The 24,441-nt window shown below is 39.8% G+C and overlaps 1 protein-coding gene and 1 non-coding gene across 3 annotated transcripts in view; one reads left to right on the top strand and one right to left on the bottom strand.

Moving 5' to 3' along the window:
• Window positions 1-262: 262 nt before the first annotated feature.
• TRNAS-GCU (transfer RNA serine (anticodon GCU)) lies at window positions 263-344 on the bottom strand. The gene has a single exon. It is a non-coding gene; the product is annotated as a tRNA-Ser (tRNA).
• Window positions 345-487: 143 nt separating this feature from the next.
• Window positions 488-24,441, top strand: part of KNL1 (kinetochore scaffold 1) — a 67,426-nt gene continuing 43,472 nt past the window's right edge. The window contains exons 1-5 of one of the 2 annotated variants that reach the window (XM_064570675.1): window positions 488-813; window positions 12,054-12,107; window positions 13,682-13,721; window positions 14,875-14,934; window positions 20,580-20,641. In XM_064570675.1, coding sequence (XP_064426745.1) covers window positions 12,073-12,107; window positions 13,682-13,721; window positions 14,875-14,934; window positions 20,580-20,641 — 197 coding nt within the window. In that variant the 5' untranslated portion in view covers window positions 488-813; window positions 12,054-12,072. The remainder of the gene's footprint in view (window positions 814-12,053; window positions 12,108-13,681; window positions 13,722-14,874; window positions 14,935-20,579; window positions 20,642-24,441) is intronic. The other variant, XM_064570674.1, reaches the window with a different exon arrangement.

Here is a 24,441-nt window from a genome sequence, read left to right as displayed (position 1 = left end):
CTAAGTTAATTTAACATGGAATTTTTTGCACTGTTGTTTACTTCATATAAAAAGATAATAAATGAAGCACACACGTCTTCTGGGATGTTTCTTTCCCTCTTGTTTATCTGTGACGTTAGAATGCTCCAAAAGCTGTCTTTCAAATACCTCAAACCAGACATTGATGCTCCCAGAGTAAATCGAGTAGTAAACCGTAACTGGAATAATCAACTGTTTTCACTCGCAAATAAATTTACATTCATCTGAGGCAAAAAGCCACAGCCGACGAGGATGGGATTCGAACCCACGCGTGCAGAGCACAATGGATTAGCAGTCCATCGCCTTAACCACTCGGCCACCTCGTCCGCGAAGCTTAGTCTTTCCTGGTAGCTATAGGGAGTAATACTAGGGGGATGTGACGCAATGTTATGGAAGCCGCCATTTTGTACGGAAACAAAGATCTGATCATTTTTACAGCAAGTAATCAAAAGAAGATGGCTGCTCCCACGATGTGAAGGATCTGCAATGGAGCGGGACAAAGGAAAATTCGGCGGAAAATAAGATAGCCTTTAAGGAAATAAAATTGATATACAGACTGGGAAGGAAGTTTGATTAAAGGAGTCAGGAAGGGGGTTGCTCCGGAGCATAAGGGGCGGAGCCGACGCGTAGAGCGGCTTTGCGCATGTGTAACAGCTCGGCGGTTAGATTTGAATACTTCACTGAAGTAGTCTGGGCGTTGTGAGGTTAGTCGGTGGGCGGCGGCGGGCTCGCTCTCTGAGGAGCGCGCGGACCCCAAACAAATCTGAGGACCATTTGTCAAGCAGCTGGACTGCGGTGGGTAAAGAGAATGACCCTTTCGTTCTAGGCTTCCGGGGCGGTGGGCATTAGGGTTTTTCTGGGCGCTCTGAAGGCTCGGTGGTGGGTCGTGGGGACGCTCCCTCCGCCAGGCGGTCTCCGAAACGCTGGGCCCAGAGTAGAAGTTTCTGCCGGTTTGCGGGGCTCTTTGCCCACCTGAGCCTACGCTTTGTGCGCCTTCCTCTTCCCTCGCACTTCTCCCTCCACACCTGAGCCCCTCGGGCCTGCTCGGATTGCCGGTCCGCGGCGCCCCGCCATCTTCTGTCAGGGCTCCGGGACTGTGCCTCGCACCCCTTCCCTAGGGGACTCCCGGCGGTTTGTATTTCCGACTCGGTCTTTTTGTAGCTATAAGTGAAGTGACAGCGTTGAGTGGTTTTAAGCGCTCGGCTGGTCGCAGTTTATTTACTGGCAGCACTAAACAGACATTCGGTTTCCTGCAGTTGCAATAACATTAACAGATAAAGCCAGTATTAGTAAGCCACAAACGAGTTTTGAAAATATCTCCCTGTGTCCATTAGTAGCTCGGAGCTTATTAAAGCCCCTTTTTCTTGCTGCTTATCTCAGTACTGAGTTTAAGGGAAAAAATTCTCAAATATTGCCGATTGGAATTTTAGAGATAAGTTTGTAGAGATATGACGGAGAAAACCAGAGCAGAGCTTACTCTAGCTAGATATTAAGATTGAAGTTTTCACTTCACTTGAATTGGATCGGTCGAATTCCTCGGATATTTAGTGGGTTCCTTGTCTTGTGCTAGGGCCGGGAGCGAACGATTCAGAGTCCCTAATCTGGAGGGATTTTCAGTCCAAAAGAGAAAATAATTAACATTCACAAATAACTATAATACAAGACAATGTAAAGGATTATAGGACTTTGTAAGGTGGTATGGGAGCACAGAAAAAGGAGAGTTTATTTGATGCTTTTGGCCCTGGAGACTAGAGGAGGCTTTGTGGAGAAAGGGGCATTTGAGGTGGAACTTGAAGGGAAGGATGCCTTACAGAGATGAGTCAATGTAAGATTTTGCTAATTAAAGGTTGGGTTCAAAGCAGTATGATTATCTTTGACTATGTGAATGGCTGGAAATGTTTACAAGATGACAAAGAGATACAAAAATGTTTGGAGTGGTAGAATCAGTGACATGCTTGATGCTGAATAAGAGAGCATAGTAGAAGATAATCTAGGTATTGATAGTGCTGTCCAATAAAACTTCCGGTGATAACGGTAATGTTTTATATTTGCACTGTCCAGCATCGTTCACCACTAGTCACAAATGACAACTGAACACATGAAATGTGGCTATTGTGACTAAAGAACTGAATTTTAAGTTTTATTTCATTTAAATTAAATTTAAATAGCTACTGTATCAGATAGCACAGGTCTAGAGCCTGTTATCAGTGGACACAGTGGAATACATTAACCCTAGAAATTGGTAGTGAAATGCAGAAGTAGCCAGAGTCAGAAAGTAAATGTTTGAGGTTTTGCATTTCACGTGGTCACCAGCACGGTCTCTGGTATGTTCTTCTCTGTTTTTTTTGTTTTGTTTTGTTTTTTCTTTTTTGTTTTGTTTTCTACAACCCATTCAAAATGTAGAACAAAACAAAAAACACTCCTAAGGGCCCATTTGGGCCCTGTAGCTTGAAGACTTCTGGATCAGTTAGACTAGTAATTCCCAAACTTTCTTGGCTCATTGGTGCCCTTAGATCAAAAGAAATAACTAACAGTTCAAACAAAATAAATTTATGTCCTAACCGCTTAGTAGCCATTTGAAAAAAAATAATATGCATAAATTGAAAGAAAAGATAGTATTTTTATTTTATGCTTAAATAATCACAGTTATTTACTAAATGGCTGTGTGTGCCTGTTGAACACTACACAACTTCTCAAATCTTGGAATCATATAGGACACTGCCACCCTCATTTCCAGTACCACACTGATAAAAAGTACTTGCTTCATATCATAACAACTGCCAAAAATCCAGCTTTGCAATAATATATTATCAAAATGAATGTAATACAAATGGGTACTATTTTGAGCTAGTAGTTCACACAGTGCCTGACAGATGTCAAAAATTGCTGTTTCTCTCAAAAATTTAAAATAACCCAGGACACTTCCGTGAGTATGCTGTAGCACCCCTGAGTGCCAGGTGTACAGATTTAGAACCAATCAATAATTAGTTAATGTGGCAGTGACCAAGAGTTCAACTGTAACAGCATTTTACAAATGAAGTTTAACATGATGATCTGGGGTACCCTATTTCTGTTGACGGTGGAACTTATAGTTGTATAATAAATAGAATTTTTTTTTAAAAAGGAGGATTTCAATAAGCTTTGAATCTCATCACTTACTTAAATGCCAGCTGGTCTGCAGATTAGACAGGAATGATGTTCAATGACTATTTCAAACAGTGAAGATGTTTAGGTGATCCTGATTTGACAGTATTTAATATTTTTATCTGTGAATTTTGAATACGTCACTGAATTTGAAAATATTCCCAAAAGGAGAAAAACTAGGCAAATGATTGAAAGGTAACTTAAAAGATTGTTTCTTAATTACTCATTCAGCAAATATTTGTTGAGCTCCTATTATTTACAAAGCATGTGCTAGGGGCACCTGGGTGGCTCAGTTGGTTAAGCGACTGCCTTTGGCTCAGGTCATGATCCTGGAGTCCCGGGATCGAGTCCCGCATCGGGCTCCCTGCTCAGCGGGGGGTCTGCTTCTCCCTCTGACCCTCATGATCTGTCTCATTCTCTCTCTCAAATAAGTAAATAAAATCTTAAAAAAAAAAAAAAACCAAAAAACAAAGCATGTGCTAGTTTCTCAGAATGTAACAGTGAGCATAAGAGACACCAGCCTTATTCACATAGAATTTACTCTTGGGGCACAGGTAGTTTGGGGAAATACTAGGAATAATTGATTTACATAACAGACTTTTAAATTGCAGTTGTGGTAATGCTACAAAAGAGACATACACAGTGCTACAAAGAGTGCTTTTCTTAGCTTTTTTTGCCAAGAGAAAATAGCAAATATAAATTCAGTGGCCTGGGAAAGAGCTTTGTGTGTACAGGAATAAAAGTGCCAGTGTGGCTAGAATAGTGAGGAAGACAGTGGCATGAGATCAAGTGTGAAGTCTGAAAGGCAAGTGGAGAACCAGATCTTGGAGAGCGTTATAAGTCCTGGTGAAGAGTTTATTCTCATTACCACCGGATGCCATTGGAAGCCATTAAAGGGTTTTAAGTATGGAGTCTCTTTTTTTTTTTTTTTTAAGATTTTATTTATTTATTTGAGAGAGAGAGAGCACATGAGAGGGGGGAGGGTCGGGAGGGTCAGAGGGAGAAGCAGACTCCCTGCCGAGCAGGGAGCCTGACGTGGGACTCGATCCAGGGACTCCAGGATCATGACCCGAGCCGAAGGCAGTCGTTTAAGCAACTGAGCCACCCAGGCGTTAAGTATGGAGTCTCTTAAATGTAACTTATGTTTAAGAAGATAACTGTCTATGTAGAGAAGGGACTATGCAGGATAAGAGTGAAAGTAGGGAGACCATTGAGGTAAATATCGCAATAATTTACATGAGAGATAATAAGCTTGAAACGGTGATGGACGCACTGAAGATAGCAGTGAATGCATTTGGGATAAATATTGGAAATAGAACTACTAAGATTTGGGGATGAACAGAATTGGAAATAGGTGTCATACCTGTTTGATCTCAGAGGGAAATCTTCAAAGTTTCACCATTAAGGTAATGTTTGCTGTTGGTTTTTAAAAATTTTTTTAATTTAATTTTTTTAATTTAATTTTATTTAAATTCAATTAATTAACATACAGTGTATTATTAGTTTCAGAGGTAGAGTTCAGTGATTCATCAGTTGTATATAACACCCAGGGCTCATTATCTCATGTGCGCTACTTAATGCCTGTCACCCAGTTACCCTATCCCACCATCCTCCTCCCCTCCAGCGACCCTCAGTTTGTGTCCTATGGTTAAGAGTCTCTTGTGTTTTGTCTCCCTCTCTGATTTCGTCTTGTTTTATTTTTCCCTCCGTTCCCCTATGCTCCTCTGTTTTGTTTCTTAAATTCCACGTGAGTGAAATCATATAATTGTCTGATTGACTTATTTCACGTAGCATAATACCCTCTAGTTCCATCCACGTCATTCCAAATGGCAAGATTTTTTTTTTTTTTTGATGGCTGAGTAATATTCCAGTGTGTGTGTGTGTGTGTGTACCACATCTTCTTTATCCATTCATCTGTTGGTGGACATCTGGGCTCTTTCCATAGTTTGGCTATCATGGACATTGCTGCTATAAACTTTGGGGTGCAGGTGTCCCTTCAGATCACTACATTTGTATCTTTGGGGTAGATACCTAGTAGTGCAATTGCTGGGTTGTAGAGTAGCTCTATTTTTAACTTTTTGAGGAACCTCCATACTGTTTTTCAGAGTGGCTGTACCAGCTTGCATTCCCACCAGCAGTGTAAGAGGGTTCCCCTTTCTCCACATGCTTGCCAACATTTGTTGTTTCCTGACTTGTTAATTTTAGCCATTTTGACTGGTGTGAGGTGGTATCTCATTGTGGTTTTGATTTGTATTTCCCTGATGATGAATGATGATGATGAATGAGCATTTTTTCATGTGTCTGTTGGCCATTTGTATGTCTTCTTGGAGAAATGTCTGTTCATATCTTCTACCCATTTCTTGATGGTATTTTTTCTTTTTTGGGTATTGATTTTGATAAGTTCTTAATAGATTTTGCATACTAGCCCTTTATCTGATAAGACATTTGCAAATATCTTCTCCCATTCTGTTGGTTGTCTTTTGGTTTTGTCAACTGTTTCCTTTCCTGTGCAAGGACTTTTTATCTTGCTGAAGTCCCAATAGTTCATTTTTGCCCTTGCTTCCCTTGCCTTTGGAGACGTGTCTAGCAAGAAGTTGCTGCGGCCAAGGTCAAAGAGTTTGCTGCCTGTGTTCTCCTCTAGGATTTTGATGGATTCCTGTCTCACATTTAGGTCTTTCATCCATTTTGAGTCTATTTTTGTGTTTGGTGTAAGGAAATGATCCAGTTTCATTCTTCATGTAGCTATCCAATTTTCCCAACACCATTTGTTGAAGAGACTGTCTTTTCTCCATTGGACATTCTTTCCTGCTCTGTTGAAGATTAGTTGACCATAGAGTTGAGGGTCCATTTCTGGGTTCTCTATTCTGTTCCATTGATCTATGTGTCTGTTTTTGTGCCAGTACCATACTGTCTTGATGATGACAGCTTTGTAATAGAGCTTGAAGGCTGGAATTGTGATGCCTCCAGCTTTGCTTTTCTTTTTCAACATTCCTTTGGCTATTTTATGATTCCATACAAATTTTAGGATTATTTGTTCCAGCTCTGTGAAAAATGTTGATGGTATTTTGACAGGGATTGCACTGAATGTATAGATTGCTCTGGGTAGCATAGACATTTTCACAATATTTGTTTTTCCAATCCATGAGCATGGAACATTTTTCCGTTTCTTTGTGTTTCTCAATTTCTTTCATGAGTGTTCTATAGCTTTCAGAGTACAGATCCTTTGCCTCTTTGGTTAGGTTTATTCCTAGGTATCTCATGGTTTTTGGTGCAATTGTTTTTTTGTTGTTTTTTTTTTTAAGATTTTTTATTTATTTATTTGACAGAGAGAGACACAGTGAGAGAGGGAACACAAGCAGGGGGAGTGGGAGAGGGAGATGTAGGCTTCCCGTGGAGCAGGGAGCCCGACTCGGGGCTTGATCCCAGGACACTGGGATCATGACCTGAGCCAAAGGCAGACGCTTAACAACTGGGCACCCAGGCACCCCTTTTTGGTGCAGTTGTAAATGGGATCAATTCCTTAATTTCTCTTTCTCTGTGTCATTCTTAGTGCATGGAAATGCAACTGATTTCTGTGCATTGATTTTATATCCTGCCACGTTGCTGAATTCCTGTATGAGTTCTAGCAATTTTGGGGTGGAGTCTTTTGGGTTTTCCACATAGAGTATCATGTCATCTACAAAGAATGAGAGTTTGACTTCTTCTTCGCCGATTCGGATACCTTTTATTTCTTTATGTTGTCTGATTGCTGAGGCTAGGACAACAGTAGTGAGAGTGGACAGGCGTGTCATGTTCCTGACCTTAGGAAAAAAGCTCTCAGTTTTTCCCATTGAGAATGATACTTGCTGTGTGCTTTTTTATATGGCTTTTATGCTATTGAGATATGTTCCTTCTATTCTTACACTGTGGAGAGTTTTTTTTTTTTTAATTCTTATGTTAATCCCCATACATTACATCATTAGTTTTAGATGAAGTGTTCCATGATTCATTGTTTGTGCACAACACCCAGTGCTCCATGCAGAATGTGCCCTCCTCAATACCCACCACCAGGCTAACCCATCCTCCCACCCCTCTCCCCTCTAGAACCCTCAGTTTGTTTTTCAGAGTCCATCGTCTCTCATGGTTCGTCTACCCCTCCGATTTCCCCTGCTTCACTCTTCCCCTCCCGCTACCCTCTTCTTCTTCTTCTTTTTTTTTTTTTTTCTTAACATATATTGCATTATTTGTTTCAGAGGTACAGATCTGAGATTCAATAGTCTTGCACAATTCACAGCGCATACCAGAGCACATACCCTCCCCAGTGTCTATCACCCAGTCACCCCATCCCTCCCACCCCACCCCCCACTCCAACAACACTCAGTTTGATTCCTGCGATTAAGAATTCCTCATATCACACTGTGGAGAGTTTTAATCAAGAAAGGATGCTGTACTTTGTCAAATGCTTTTTCCGCATCTATTGAGAGTATCCTGTGGTTTTTGTCCTTTCTTTTATAAATGTGTATATCACATTGATTAATTTGTGGATGTTGAACCAACCTTGCAGCCCAGGAATAAATCCCATTTGGTTGTGGTGAATAATCCTTTTAATGTACTGTTGGATCCTATTGGCTAGTATCTTGGTGAGAATTTTGGCATCCATGCTCATCAGGCTATTGGTCTGTAATTCTCCCTTTTGGTGGGGTCTTTGTCTGGTTTTGGGATGAAGGTAATGCTGGCCTCATAGAGTTTGGAAGTTTTCCTTCCTTTTCTATTTTTTGAAGCAGCATCAGAAGAATAGGTATTAATTCCTTTTTAAATGTTTGGTAGAGGGCGCCTGGGTGGCTCAGTTGGTTAAGCGACTGCCTTCGGCTCAGGTCATGATCCTGGAGTCCCGGGATCGAGTCCCGCATCGGGCTCCCTGCTCGGCAGGGAGTCTGCTTCTCCCTCTGACCCTCCTCCCTCTCATGCTCTCTCTATCTCATTCTCTCTGTCTCAAATAAATAAAATCTTTAAAAAAAAAAAAATTTAAATGTTTGGTAGAATTCCCCTGGGAAGCCATCTGGCCCTGGCTCTTGTTTGTTGGGAGATTTTTGATTACTGCTTCAATTTCCTTGCTGGTTATGGGTCTGTTCAGGTTTTCTGTTTCTTCCTGGTTCAGTTTTGGTAGTTTATATGTCTCTAGGAATGCATCCATTTCTTCCAGATTGTTTAATTTGTTGGCATATAGTTGCTCATAATATGTTCTTATAATTGTAGTTCTTTGGTGTTAGTTGTGATCTCTCCTCTTTCATTCATGATTTATTTGGGTGCTTTCTCTTTTCTTTTTGGTAGGTCTGGCCATGGGTTTATCAGTCTTATTAATTCTTTCAATGAACCAGCTCCTAGTTTCATTGAGCTGTTCTACTGTTCTTTTGGTTTCTGTTTCATTGATTTCTACTCTAGTCTTTATTATTTCTCTTCTCCTGCTGGGTTTAGGCTTTATTTGCTGTTCTTTCTCCAGCTCGTTTAGGTGTAGGGTTAGGTTGTGTATTTGAGACCTTTCTTGTTTCTTGAGAAAGGCTTGTTGTGCTGTATACTTCCCTCTTAGGACTGCCTTTGCTGCATCCCAAAGATTTTGAACAGTTGTGTTTTCATTTTCATTTGTTTCCATGAATTTTTAAAATTTTTCTTTAATTTCCTGGTTGACCCATTCATTCTTTAGTAGGATGCTCTTTAGCCTCCATGTATGTGATGATCCCAATCTTTTGGTACCAGCTGAGATCTGATTTGTGACCCAGGATGTGATCTATTCTGGAGAATGTTCCATGTGCACTCGAGAAGAATGTGTATTTTGTTGCTTTCGGATGGAATGTTCTGAATATATCTGTGAAGTTCATCTGGACCAGTGTGTCATTCAAAGCCCTTATTTCCTTATCAATCTGCTTAGATGATCTGTCCATTGCCTCACTATTATATGTCCAGGTATTGACCTATTTTTATTGATCTTGACGGGGGTTCTCTGTGCCTCCTGGACTTGAATGCCTCTTTCCTTCCCCAGATTAGGGAAGTTCTCAGCTATGATTTGCTCCAGTATACCTTCTTCCCTCTTTCTCTTTCTTCGTCTTCTGGGATCCCAATTATTGTAATATTGTTTCGCTTTATGGTATCACTTATCTCTCGAATTCTCCCCTCGTGTTGCAGTAGTTGTTTATCTCTCTTTTTCTCAGCTTCTTTATTCTCCATTGTTTGGTCTTCTATATCACTAATTCTTTCTTCTGCCTCATTTATCCTAGCCGTTAGAGCCTCCATTTTTTATTGCTTCTCAGTAATAGCTTTTTTTATTTTGACTTGGTTAGATTTTAGTTCTTTTATTTCTCCATAAGGGATTCTCTAGTGTCTTCTATGTTTTTTTTCAAACCCAGCTAGTATCTTTATAATCGTTATTCTGAACTCTAGTTCCAACATCTTACTAATGTCCATACTGATTAGGTCCCTGGCAGCCAGTACTGCCTCTTGTTCTCTTTTTTGAGGTGTTTTTCCATCTTGTCATTCTGTCCAGAGAAAAATAGATGAACGAGAGAACAAAATAATAATATGGCAACAACAAGCCCAGAGAAATATACACTAAACAAATCAGAAGAGACCCGAAACCGGAAAAAAAGAAAAAGAAAAGAGGGGAAGAGAGAATATAATTGAATAAGTGAACAGAATAGAGCAATACATTGGATTGTGTGTATATTTTGGTCTGTTTTTTTAGAAAATTAGATCCTAAAATTGTAAATAAAGAAGAACTTATATATGTACAAAAATAAATACAATGAAAGGATAGAATATAACTGTAAAAATGGAAATTAAAAGACAAGAAAATACAAAAGAGAAAGAAGAAAACAACAACAAAAAGGAAGGGATATAAACAGACAGGTGAACAGAACAAAGCAATACACTATCTCCTGAGTGTATTTTGGTAGGATTGTTAGAGGAAACTACATCTAAAAATTGTAAAGAAAGAAAAACTTATATATACAAAAATAAAATACATTTAAAGGATATAATGTAACTGTAAAATGGAAATTAAAAAAGACTTTAACAAAACAAAAGCAAAAAAAGGAAGAAGAAAAAGAGAATATGATCAGGTGGGCAAATAGAACAGAGCCATACACTAAATTTTGGGTGTATTTTGGTCTGTTAGAAGAAATTGCATCCCAAAATTTTAAAGAAAGAAAAACTTTTATATATATACACACAATATATATATACACACACAGACACAAAATAAGATAGACACATATAAAATAAGATGAAATACAATGAAAGGATAGAATGTGACTGTAAAAATGAAAATTAAAGATTTTAAAAAGGAGTTGATAAAAAAATTGGTTGAAAAAATAAATAAAAATTTTTTTAAAAAGAAAGAAAATTTTAAAAATTAAAGTTGAAAGACTAAAGAATCATGGGGAGAAAGCCATGATTTCTATGTGCTGGAGTTTTGCAGTTCTCATTGATCGGTAAACTTGGTCTTGGCTGGATGTTCTTGCTGATATTTTGGAAGAGGGGCTTATTGAGTTGATTCTCAAGTGTCTTTGCCCCAGGCAGAATTGTACCGCCCTTGCCAGGGGCCAGGCTAAGTAATCTGCTCCTCTTTGCTCTCTCTGGCTTTTGTTCCCTGAAGGCTTTCCACGTAGCTTTAGAAGATGAAAATGAAAATGGCAGCTTTTCAGTCTCCAGCCCCAGAGCGGAAGACTCTGGGCCCCACTTCTCAGTGAGGCCTCAGAGAAAAACAATCACTCCTCTCTCCCTGGTCTCTGGCCGCACTCAGTGCTCACCTGGCCTGTGACCGAGTGTCTCTATCTCAGGCACACGACGCCGTTTTGAGACTCCAAAGCCATCAGACTCCTGTGGTGCGCTCTTGCGCCACTCCTCCCAAGGGAGGAAGGGGGATCTTCCCAGTTCTTCTGCGAGCAGGGGCCCGACTGTGCCATGGATCCTGGCTTATGGCAACCCCGAGCTGAGAGCCCACTCCTCGGCTCACTGATTGTAGCCAGCTTCCCCGCTCCAATGCCTGGGAGCTCTGCCACACTCAGGCACCCCTGGTCTTCCTGTGACCCTGAGGATCCTGAGACCACACTGCCCCAGCTAGGATTCCATCCCCACTTAGCAGCCTAAGTGACATCCCTCACCGGAGCAGATTTCTATAAGTTCCAATTTTGTGCTCCACTGCTATATCACTTGCCGGTAGCCCGTTGAGGGAGGCTCCCCGCCCCGTGGTCTACCCTCCCATATATTGCCTTGGATTCACTTCTCCGCACCGCCTACCTTGCAGAAAGTGGTCGCTTTTCTATTCGTAGAGTTGCAGCTATTTTCTTCAATCTCTGATTGAGTTCGCAGGTGTTCAGAATGATTTGATAGCTTTCTAGCTGAATTCCTGGGACGAGAGGAAATTAAGGTCTCCTACTCCTCTGCCATCTTGGACTCTCACATTCAGCTACACTCTTTCAAATGTTATTTTTAGGTCTTAAAGTTTTTTTGCTGAGTACTTATAGTTGAATTTTCATAACATAAATATGTATATTATGCACATCCAGTATATTTTGATACCTAATTGATTTCACTGTGGGGTTAAATTATTATATAATCCATAAATTCTTATAAAGTAGGCCAAATTTTTTTTGAACCATTAATGCCCTTATCATCCCAGTTAGTCACTGATTTTTATCTTGAATATGAGAATTTTCCAGAAGTATTAATTATAATGGAGTACTTTAAACTCAAAATTTCTCATGTTTTATAGCCCCATAGTGTAGCTTTTTCTTCCCTTTTTTCAGTCTTCCCCCAGAAAGTAATCCTGAAGTTACAGCTTTGCTATTAATCTCTTCATAGTTTTTAACTTCTTTTCTTTCTTTCTCACCTTTTCTAATGTTGTGTGTTTGTTACAGAAAAAGGTTTTCTTCAAAAATGGATGGGATGTCTTCAGAGGCTAATGAAGAAAAGTAAGTTCATGTAGTATAGCTAAAAATGTTAAGCTCTTTATCAGAGAAAGATACTTTTCTTTTGGGTAAGACCTATTGATAACTTCTGAAATCTTTTTCCATTCTGTTCCAGGGAAAAGAAGTAAATATTACAAAGTCATAGATCTCTTTGCCATACTTTGTGTATATATATCTAGAGTCAAAACTAAGAGGCACTTTAGAGACCACCTCCCATCCCTTCGATTTAAGGATGGGAAAATTGGGGTGCCTGGGTGGCTCAGTTGGTTAAGTGACTGCCTTCGGCTCAGGTCATGATCCTGGAGTCCCAGGATCGAGTCCCACATCAGGCTCCCTGCTCAGTAAGGAGCCTGCTTTTCCCTCTGACCCTCCCGCTTCTCATGCTCTCTCTTTATCACTCTGTCACTCTCTGAAGTAAATAAATAAAATCTTAAAAAAAAAAAAAGGATGGGAAAATTGGGGGAGCCTGGGTGGCTCAGTCGGTTGAGCGTCTGCCTTTGGCTCAGGTCATGATCCCAGGGTCCTGGAATCGAGCCCCACGTCAGGCTCCCTGCTCAGTGGGGAACTTGCTTCTCCCTCTACCTGCTGATCCCCCTGCTTGTGCTCTCTCTCTCTCTGTCAAATAAAACAGGAAATATTAAAAACATAAATAAGGATGGGAAAATTGAGGCCTAAGGAAATGGAAAGATTGGTCTAAAATTGGCATTACAAACTGTAATGGTGACCTATTCATAGTCTACAGAATTTTTCCCCCCTAAACAATGTTTTTAAATTTTGAATTAGTTGCTAAACTTTTCTCATGAAAAATCAAGTGTAGGGGCACCTGGGTGGCTCAGTCTGTTGAGCATCCAACTCTTGATTTCGGCTCAGGGCATGATCTCTGGGTCATGAGATCAAGCCCGGCGTGGAGCTCCATGCTTAGTGCAGAGTCTGCTTGAGATACTCTCTCTCCCTCTGCTCCTTCCGCTGCTTATGCAAGCTCTCTCTCTGTTTCTCTCTAAAATAAATAAAATCTTAAAAAAAAAAAAAGAAGAAGAAGAAGAAGAAGAAAGAAAAAGAAAAATTGAGTGTAGCAACACTGGGCTCATATTCTTGTGGTAACAGCTAACCTGATCAGAGTAATGACTGTGACCATTAGACCAACACCACCTATTTTCCTTGCATCTACTAAATGATCTGTTTGGCCTCCATAGGCATTTGAATTTTCCAAACCTGATTTAAAAATCACGCAGTAGTAAAAAAAAAAAAAAAAAAAAATCACACAGTAGTAAAACCAGAGCTAGAGTCTCTTGATTTATGACCCATTTATCTTAAAATTGTACCTCTGTCAACATGGTACATTATGTTGTGCTGATTGTTTTGCAGGAGATATTCTTAGAGTATACAATATGTATTTTAAAACACTGACCTTCTAAATAGTGATTTTAATGTCTTATAAATTTTGCTAAGTAAAAGTGATGCCATGTGTTAAGTGAAAGTGATGGCCAGTTTAAAAGCATGTAAAAGATGCTGTGATGATGGCTTTTGGAAATTCAGTCTTTTACCAGTGTGTCTATAAATTTTTTTTCCTTTTTCAGTGACAATATGGACAGACCTGTTAGAAGACGACATTCCTCAGTAAGAAACATTAAGTTAATAATTGTTACCTTTGGGGCGCCTGGGTGGCTCAGTCGGTTAAGCGGCTGCCTTCGGCTCAGGTCATGATCCCAGGGTTCTGGGATCGAGTCCCACGTTGGGCTCCCTGCTCAGCAGAGAGCCTGCTTCTCCCTCTCCCTCTGCCTGCCACTCTGCCTACTTGTGCTCTTTCTCTATCTTCGTTAAATAAATAAATAAAAGTCTTAAAAATTAATAATAATAATTGTTACCTTTTATTGAATGATGACTATATGTCACAGTAATTTTGACTATAACATCACCATCCCACTCCCGCTGGCTCCTATTGCTCTCTGGATACTCAAATATTTACCTGGTTACACAATTCTGTAAATATACTAAAATTTGTATTTTATGAATTTCATGGTAATTTCATGAATTGTATGCCATGTAAATTATACTTTAATAAAGTTTAAGAATATCTTTAAATAGTGTAGTAATACACAAAAAATCCAACTCAAACTGATTTAGGCACAAAATTTATTGGATTTTGAAATTGAAAAATCCAAAGATAGGGATGACTTTTGGCACAACATAACTGACCAGGGGTTCCAATAATATCACCAATATTAGGATTTTCTCTCACTTTTCTACTCTGACTGCTTCCTCTGGGTAATCTCCATTTTCAGACGGGCCCTCTCCCCATGATTACTATAGTACCTCTAGCTCTCCCAACGTCCAGTTTAACTCCTAAATGAAGAGGTGTCTATTTCCTCAAGATAAAACAAAACAAAGGACTTAGGATTGAATCATATTGGTTCGACTGTCTTGTTATGGGTCAAGTCCTCCTTCCTGAACCACTCACTGTTGATGAGAGAATATTATTTGCATATTGTTCTAGACCAGGGCTACATGTTGTGCCCTAGGGTTGGGGTGGAGCTTCACCCAAACCACAGGGGATGAGAGAAGGCAAAATAATTGAGGAAGGTGGGCAGGGAGAAGGGAATAGATGCCAGATATTTAAGCCAGCCACAAGCTACAGCACTGAAGAGTACGAATTTGAGGAGTTTTACAGGTTTTCACAAATTTTAACATCTCTACCTTTCTCCTATGGTGGAATTTGAACTGATTATTAATATTAATCCCAGATTTTCTTGAATAATTCTAATTCTTCTAGATTTTGAAGCCTCCAAGGAGTCCTCTTCAGGACCTCAGAGGTGGGAATGAAACAGTTCAGGTAAGTCTCTAATGCAAATGCTTTATAGATGACTATTTTCAGTGATAATTTTAATAGGAACTTTATTAGCTATATGAGGAGAGAACATCATAAATGATTTCTGGTTGAATGTGTACAAGTAAGCATCCAGGGGCTATCAGATTAAAATCCGAACTCTTGAGTACACTGGCACTCTTAATTTTTAAGTGCAGTTTACTTTTTCAGCCTTTCTTGCCACTCTCACACATGTATCTCACCATTGCTTACTATTCTGCAAACATGACACAAACTGTCAAGCCTGCAAGAATTTACATGAAATATCTCCTCTATTTAGATGATTAGTCCTTCATTCTTCTTTGTCCTCCCAACATTCTATTAAAAATTTTTTTTTGGAACATTCTGAAAAGTAGCAGGAATTTTATAGTGAATGCTCATATAATCATCGCTTAGATTCTTCAATTAATATTTTATCATACTTGCTTTATTGTAAGTCTATAGCCCTCATTATTTGGTAATTCCTATTTGTCCTTTAAGACACAACTTTGATATTGCTTCTCTCAGAAAATCATCCCTCAATACCTTCCATTATAATTGTTTGCTAATGTCCATTCTAAATTGAGAACTCCCTGAGGGTGGGAACTTTATCATGTGTTTTTTCAACTTATTGTGCCTGATATAGTTGAATTTCAGTACATTTTGTTGATTGATGAAATGCATATAGTTTTGGAGACCATATAATTCTGAATGCACACTCTATTCTGGCTTCCCTAATCTTTCTATTTCTCAAATGCATCAAGCTTTTTCCTGTTTCTTTTTTTTTTTTTTTTTTTTTTTTTTTTTTTTTTTTAAAGATTTTATTTATTTATTTGACAGAGAGAGATACAGCGAGAGAAGGAACACAAGCACGGGGAGTGGGAGAGGGAGAAGCAGGCTTCCCGCCGAGCAGGAAGCCCGATGTGGGGCTCGATCCCAGGACCCCGGGATCATGACCTGAGCCGAAGGCAGACGCTTAACGACTGAGCCACCCAGGCACCCAAGCTTTTTCCTGTTTCAAGGCCTCTGCACACATTCTACCTAGAATGCTTTCTCTCTACCCAACTCTTCATCTGACTAATTTTTAACTAATCCTTCAGGTCTCAAATATACTTCCTCAAAGAAATCTTCCTGATTCTTAGGCTAGATTAGTTTTGTTTTTTTTTAAACATAGTTTTCCTATATAACACTCATCACACTTTGAATTTTATATTTATATAGATCTTTTTGTTTTAATGTCTGTGTCACCATTAAAACAATAGAGTAAGGAATCATTTATTTCCTTTACCACTATTTTTCCATCAGCACAGGACCTTGTGTGTGTGTGTGTGTGTTTTAAAAATGTAATGAGGGGCGCCTGGGTGGCTCAGTTGGTTAAGCGTCTGCCTTCAGCCCAGGTCATGATCCCAGGGTCCTGGGATCGAGCTCCATATCGGGCTCCTTGTTCAGCAGGGAGCCTGCTTCTCCCTCTCCCACTCCCCCTGCTTGTGTTCCCTCTCTTGCTGTGTCTCTCTCTATCAAATAAATAAATGAAATATTAAAAAAAAAAAGAAAAGAAAAATGTAATGAATGCTGAATTAGTAAAGGACAGATTCATAGACTCAAATCTTTAAAACCAACAGGACCTCACCAGTAATCTTAAATCCAATTTCTTAGTTTTATAGAAGAAAAAAAAATGAGGTCCAAGGGGGTCAAATTTTTATCTAAGCCCACACAGCTAGTTAGTGGCAGACTTCACATCTGAGCTGTAATCTCCTAATTTCTAGCTCAGTGCTCTTTCCAATATAGCACAAAATTTTCAGCTTTTCTTTCTTTTTTTTTTTAATTTATTTTAATTTATTACTATTTTTTAATTTAAAGATTTTTATTTATTTATTTGTCAGAGAGAGAGAGAGAGCACAAGCAGGGGGAGCAGCAGAGGGAGAGGGAGAAGCAGGCTCCTCACTGAGCAAGGAGCCCGATGTGGGACTCGATCCCAGGACCCTGGGATCATGACCTGAGCCGAAGGCAGATGCTTAATGACTGAGCCACCCAGGTGTCCCTTTTTTTTTTTTTTTAGTAAGAAGTATATTAGTCTCTGTTAGTTTCAGTATGTACTGTGGTAGTATTATTGTCCATATTAAGCTCGAGGCCACTTGTAGTGTCTGCTAGGGTGTTAACAGAGAGGATGAACATTCCTGATTCTTTCTTATAGTAAGACATGCTCAGGTATTAAGAATTAACATAGTAAAAGTCTCTGTAGATTTGTTTATTTCTCTGTCATTTGCTTTTTGTATTTGGTATTTATGTGAGTAAAAAGGTTTGCTCTTGTTAAAGAAGATGAGGGAAAATAAAAATAGCATTTTAGAATGAAAAGATGCTCAGCATCACTAATCATTAGAAAAATGCAAATCAAAGCCACAGTGGGATATTACCTCATATCCATTACAATGGCTACTGTAAAATAAAAACACAACAAAAAATAACAAGTGCTGGCTAAGATGTGGAATAATTGGAAACCTGGTACACTGTTGGTAGAAATGTAAAATGTTGTAGCCACTATGGAAAACAGTATGGTGGTTCCTCAAAACATTAAAATAAAATTGCCATATGATCCAGCAATTCCACTTCTGGGTGTATACCCAAAAGAATTGAAAGCAGGGTGGAAGAGACTTACACCCCTGTCATAGCAACATTATTCACAGTAGGCAAAAGGTAGAAGCAAACCAGTGTCCATTGATAGATGAATGGATAAACAAAATGTGGTATCAATGGAATATTATTTGGCCTTAAAAAGGAAGTTCTGATACACACTACAACAAAGATGAACCTTAAGGACATTATGCTAGGTGAAATAAACCAATCACAAAAAGACAAATACGGAGCCCCTGGGTGGCTCAGTTGGTTAAGCATCTGACTCTTGGTTTCAGCTCAGGTCATGCTCTCAGGGTTGTGAGATTGAGCCCCACATCAGGTTCCACACTCAGCGTGGAGTCTGCTTGAGATTCTCTCTCTCCCTCTCCCTCTGCCCTTCCTCCTGCTCTCTCTCTCTCTCTAAAAAAAATAAATAAAAATCTGACAAAAAAAGGGGCAAATACTTTATGATTCTACTTATGAATTACCTAATCAAATTCATAGAGACCAAAAATAAAATGGTGGTGCTAGGAGATTGGATGGGGAAAGAGGACTTGTTTAATGGATATGGAGTTGCAGTTTTGCAGGATGAAAAGAGTTCAGAAATTGGTTTCACAACAATGTATACCTACTTAACACTACTGAATTGTACACTTAAAAATGGTTAAGATGTATTATGGTAAATGAAATTAACTAATCACAGAAGGACAAATACTTCATGATTCCACTTATATAAGGTATCTAAAATGGTCAAAATCATAGAAGCAGAGAGCAGAACATTGGTTGCCAGGGCCATAGAGAAGGGCAAAATGGGGGTTGCTAACAACAGGTATGAAGTTTCAGTTATGCAAGGTAAGTTCTAGAAATCTGCTACACAGCATTGTGCCTATAGTTAACAGTATTGAATTATACACTTAAAAATTTGTTGAGGGAGTAGATCTAAAGTTAAGAGTTCTGACCACTTTTAAAATAAAAATTAAAAATTTTTTAAAGATTTATTTGAGAGAGGAGGGAAGTGGCAGAGGAAGAAGGAGAGAGAGAATCTCAAGAAGACTCCATGCTGAGCTCTGCAGAGCCCAACGCAGGGCTCACTCTCATGACCCTGAGATCATGACCTGAGCTGAAACCAGGAGTTGGATGCTTAACCGACTAAGCCATCCAGGCACCCCATAAATTAAATTTTAAAAACTGGTTAAGATGCTAAATTTTGTTATGTGTATTTTACCACAGTTAAATTTTTTTCTTAAATCCTAAAAATAGTATAATAAGTTTACCGTAACAGGCCACATATCACTTGCTTTGTCCCCAGTCTTTCTTCTTCTTCTTTTTTTTTTTAAGATGTTATTTATTTATTTATTTGAGCAGGGGAGAGAGAGAGAAAGCAGGGAGAGGGACAGAGGGAGAGGGAAAAGCAGATTCCCGCCTGAGCAGGGAGCCTGAAACGGGGCTTGATCCCAGGATTCTGGGATCATGACCTGAGCTAAAGGCAGACGCTTAATCTACTGAGCCACCCAGATGCCCCTTAATTTTTCTTAATAACAATCATTCATTTAAAAGGAGAGAGAAAAAGTAAGGAACAGTAATCAACTTTGTTAAATATATGTTTGTGTTGGTATGCTTATTACCATTCACATGGAAAATCATATTCATGGGCACCTGGGTGGTTCAGTCGTTAAGTGTCTGCCTTCAGCTCAGGTCATGATCTTGGGGTCCTGGGATCGAGCCCCATGTCGGGCCCCCTGCTCAGCGGGGAGCCTGCTTCTCCCTCTCCCACTCCCCCTGCTTGTGTTCCCTCTCTCCCTGTGTCTCTCCCTGTCAAATAAATAAATAATATCTTAAAAAAAAAAAAAAAGAAAATCATGTTTCTTAAGTGCATTGAGATATTTCAGAGAAATAAATAATTACCAAAATTAATAATATCACATTAACTCAGAATAAGACTTGGTCTCTGTCTGTAGTACTTTGGAGACCTAATTCATAGTAGTTTCAGTAAGAATCATACCATATAAGAAAACAATCAACAAAACTAAAAAGCAACCTATGGAATGAGAGAAGATATTTGCAAATGACATATCAGATAAAGGGCTAGTATCCAAAATCTATAAAGAACTTAGCAAATTCAACACCCAAAAAGAAGAAATCCCATCAAGAAATGGGCAAAAGACATGAACAGACATTTCTCCAGACACATGAAAATTGCTCAACATCACTCATCCTCAGGGAAATAAAAATCAAAACCACAATGAGATACCATCTCACACCAGTCAGAATGGCTAAAATTACCACTCAGGAAACAACAGATATTGGGGAGGATGTGGAGAAAGGGGAGCCCTTTACACTGTTGATGGGAATGCAAACTAGTACAGCTACTTTTGGAAAACGGTATGGAGATTCCTCAGAAAGTTAAAAATAGAACTACTCTCTATGACCCAGCAATTGCACTACTAGCTATTTATGCAAAGGATACAAAAATAGTGTTTCAAAGGAGCACATGTACCCCAATGTTTATAGCAGCAATGTTCACAATTGTGAAAATATGGAAAGAACACAAATGTCCATCAACAGTTGAATGGATAAAGAAGATGTGGTACACATGCACGCACAAACACACTGGAATATTAGCCATCAAAAAGAGTGAAATCTTGCCATTTGCAATGATGTGGGTGGAACTAGAGGGTATTATGCTAAGCAGAATAAGTCAGTCAGAGAAAGACAAATAACATATGATTTCACTCATGTGGAATTTAAGAAAACATGAACATAGGGAAAGAAAAATAAAATAAGGTAAAAACAGTAAGAGAGGCAAAGCATAAGAGTCTCTTAACTATAGAGAACAAACTGAGGGGAAGTGGGAGGGAATGGGGTAATTGGGTGAAGGGCATTAAGGAGCACTTGAGATAATGAGCACTGGGTGTTATATGCAACTGATAATAACTAAACTCTACTCTGAAACTAATACACTCTATGTTAACTAACTTAAAAAAGAAAAAAGAATCATACTATATATTCTCTGCCCTTAGGAATCTAATGCTTTGAGAAATAAGAAAAGCTCTCGTCGAGTCAGCTTTGCAGATACTATAAAGTAAGTTGGAAGGAGGAATGATTAAAATGTTACAGGTAATGATTTTTTGTGTATCAAACCAGGTATGTTGGTAATAACTGACTTGGATAATCTGGGTTTTAATTACATAAGCATTAGAGAATTATTATTAAAAAGTTGTTATTCAGCTTTATGCTTGAGAAACATTGAAAGCATCACCTCTAAAGTCAGAAAAAAAAACCAGCTATGTCTTAGCACGGTTAATTTAACATTGTATTGAAGGTGCTAATAAAAATAGAGGAAGTGGGACTGGGGAGAAAGATGGCGGAAGAGTAGGGGACCCTATTTCAACTGGTCCCAGGAATTGAGCTGGATATCTACCAGACCACTCTGAGTGCCCACGAAACCAGCCTGAGATGTAAGAAGATCTGGATCTCTACAAGCAGAATATTGCAGGCGGTTGGTTTTGAGGTACGAAGCGGGGAGCCGTGATTCCGCGGGCAGATATCAGAGGATAAACGGCAGCAAGAGGGTTCCTGGCCATGGGGATCCTACACCACCGGTAAGTGACAGCCTCACGTGCTGGGGACCGGGCACAGACTCACAGACAGGTAGTGGCGGGGAAAGGACTTTAGGGCAGCCCCCGGGGCAGAAACCCAGAGCGGCGGGGTCGCGTGTATGTGCCTGAACTGGGAGCAGCTGGCGGTTTTAGAAGCACAAAGGGCAGAGACGGGCCCTGACCTGGAGGCAGGACTAGGAGCACTGTGGAGGGGCGCACAACCCAGGACGCTGCAGTTTATAGCAGCACGGAGAGAAATGGAGACGGTGTGGCCTGGAGAGCTCACAGAAGAACAGACTGCGATCTCTCTGCTCTGAGGCAGAGGGTTGGAAATGGTCTCGTCTGCTCTGACTCGCGGAAGAGACGTGGAAAGCCACCAGCGAAAGCCGCCAGAGAACAAAACCCCAAAGACTGATTCCCGCTGAGCCCATCCCCCACCACAGAGGGGCAGGGCAACTCCGCCCAAACAGGGTTGCCTGAGTAACAGCGCGGCAGGCCCCTCCCGCAGAAGACAGGCTGTGAAAACAAGAGGCCAGCAACCCTAAGGTCCCAAGAAAACAGGTGCATCTTGCTTGGGTTCTGGTCAATAATTTGGACTCTATACATTCCCTCAAACACCCATCAACAGAATGACTAGGAGGAGGAGCCCCCAAAACAGAAAAGACTCAGAGATTATGACTTATGCTGCAGATTTACAAATGGATGCAGATATAACCAAGATGTCGGAGATGGAATTCAGGCTAGCAATTGTGAAGACAATGGCTAGAATGGAGAAATCAATTAATGGCAATATAGTCTCTAAGGGCAGAAATGAAAGGTGAATTGGCAGAACTTAAAAATGCTATCAATGAGATCCAATCCAATCTAGATAATTTAACAGCTAGGGTAACTGAGGCAGAAGAGCGAATAAGCGACCTGGAAGACAATATAATAGATAAAAAGGGAAAAGAGGAGGCCAGGGAGAAACAACTCAGAATCCATGAAAATAGAATCAGAGAAATAAGTGACACCATGAAGCGTTCCAATGTCAGAATAATTGGAATCCCGGGAGAGAGAGAGAGGACTAGAAGATGTATTTGAGCAAATCGTAGCTGAGAACTTCCCTAATCTGGGGAATGAAACAAACATTCACATCCTAGAGGCAGAGAGGACCCCTCCCAATATCAAGGAAAACAGGCTAACACCCCGGCCTGTAATAGTAAAACTTGCAAATCTTAGAACCAAGGAAACCATCTTAAGGGCAGTTAGGGGGAAGATATTCCTTATGTACAGAGGGAAGAACATCAGAATAACGTCAGACCTATCCACAGAGGCCTGGCAAGCCAGAAAGGCCTGGCAAGACATATTCAGGGTACTAAATGAGAAGAACATGCAGCCATGAATACTTTATCCGGCAAGGCTTTCATTTAGAATGGATGGAGAGATGCAGAGCTTCCACAACCAGCAGAAACTGAAAGAATATGTGACCACTAAGCCGGCCCTGCAAGAAATATTAAGGGGGGTTCTATAAAAGAAGAAAGACCCCAAGAGTGATCTACAACAGAAATTTACAGGGACATTTTATAAAAACAACGTCTTCACAGGCAACATGGTGACAATTAATTCATATCTTTCAATAATCACTCTCAATGTGAATGGCCTAAATGCTCCCATAAAATGGCACAGGATTGTAGATTGGATAAAAAGACAGGACCCATCCGTATGCTGTCCACAAGAGACTTATTTTGAACCTAAAGACACATCCAGACTGAAAGTGAAGGGATGGAGATCCATCTTCCATGCCAGCGGACCTCAAAAGAAAGCTGGGGTAGCAATTCTTATATCAGACAAATTAGATTTTAAACTAAAGTCTGTAATTAGAGACACAGAAGGACACTATATCATTCTTTTTTTTTTTAACTTTTTTTTTTTAAGATTTTATTTATTTATTTGACAGAGACAGAGATTGCGAGAGCAGGAACACAAGTAGCGGGAGAGGGAGAGGGAGAAGCAGACTCTCTGCTGAGCAGGGAGCCCGATGTGGGACTCGATCCCAGGACCCTGGGATCATGACCTAAGCCGAAGGCAGACGCTTAACAACTGAGCCACCCAGGCGCCCGACACTATATCATTCTTAAAGGGTCTATCCAACAAGAAGATCTAACAATTGTAAATATCTATGCCCCCAACATGGGAGCAGCCATCTACATAGCCAACTGTTAACCAAAATAAAGAGTCATACTGATAACAATACATTAATTGTAGGAGACCTCAATACTCCACTCTCAGCAATGGACAGATCATCTAAGCAGAAAATCAACAGGGAAACAAGAGCTTTGAATGATACATTGGACCAGATGGACCTCATAGATATTTACAGAACATTCCACCCTAAAACAACAGAATACTCATTCTTCTCGAGCGCACATGGAACTTTCTCCAGAATAGACCACATACTGGGTCACAAATCAGGTCTCAACCGATACCAAAAGATTGAGATTATTCCCTGCATATTCTCAGACCACAGTGCTCTAAAACTGGAACTCAATCACAAGAAAAAATTTGGCAGAAATTCAAACACTTGGAAGCTAAAGACCACTCTGCTCAACAATGTTTGGGTCAACCAGGAAATCAAAGAAGAACTTAAACAATTCAATGGAAATCGATGAGGATGAAAACACATCGGTCCAAAACCTATGGGATACTGCAAAGGCGGTCCTAAGGGGGAAATACATAGCCATCCAAGCCTCACTGAAAAAAAATAGAAAAATCCTGAATTCACCAATTAACTCTACGCCTTAAAGAACTAGAGAAAAAGCAACAAACGATGCCTAAGCCACGCATTAGAAGAGAAATAATTAAAATTAGAGCAGAAATGAATGGATTAGAAACCAGAAACACAGTAGATCAGATCAACGAAACTAGAAGTTGGTTCTTTGAAAGAATTAATAAGATCGATAAACCACTGGCCAGACTTATCCAAAAGAAAAGAGAAAGGACCTAAATTAATAAAATTATGAATGAAAGGGGAGAGATCATGACTAACACCAAAGAAATATAAACAATTATTAGAAATTATTATCAACAACTATATGCCAATAAACTGAGCAATCTGGATGAAATGGAGGCCTTCCTGGAAACCTATAAGCTGCCAAGACTGAAACAGGAAGAAATTGACAACCTGAATAGGCCAATAACCAGTAATGAGATTGAAGCAGTGATCAAAAACCTCCCAAAAAACAAGAGTCCAGGGCCTGATGGATTCCCTGGGGAATTCTACCAAACATTCAAAGAAGAAATAATA

The sequence above is a fragment of the Mirounga angustirostris genome, unplaced genomic scaffold, assembly GCF_029215605.1.
Source record: "Mirounga angustirostris isolate CCGP_5_RB_7025 unplaced genomic scaffold, mMirAng1.0.hap1 SCAF_9, whole genome shotgun sequence".
NCBI lineage: Eukaryota > Metazoa > Chordata > Mammalia > Carnivora > Phocidae > Mirounga > Mirounga angustirostris.
Note: the sequence above shows the minus strand (reverse complement) of the source record. Positions and strands in the feature narration are given on the sequence as shown.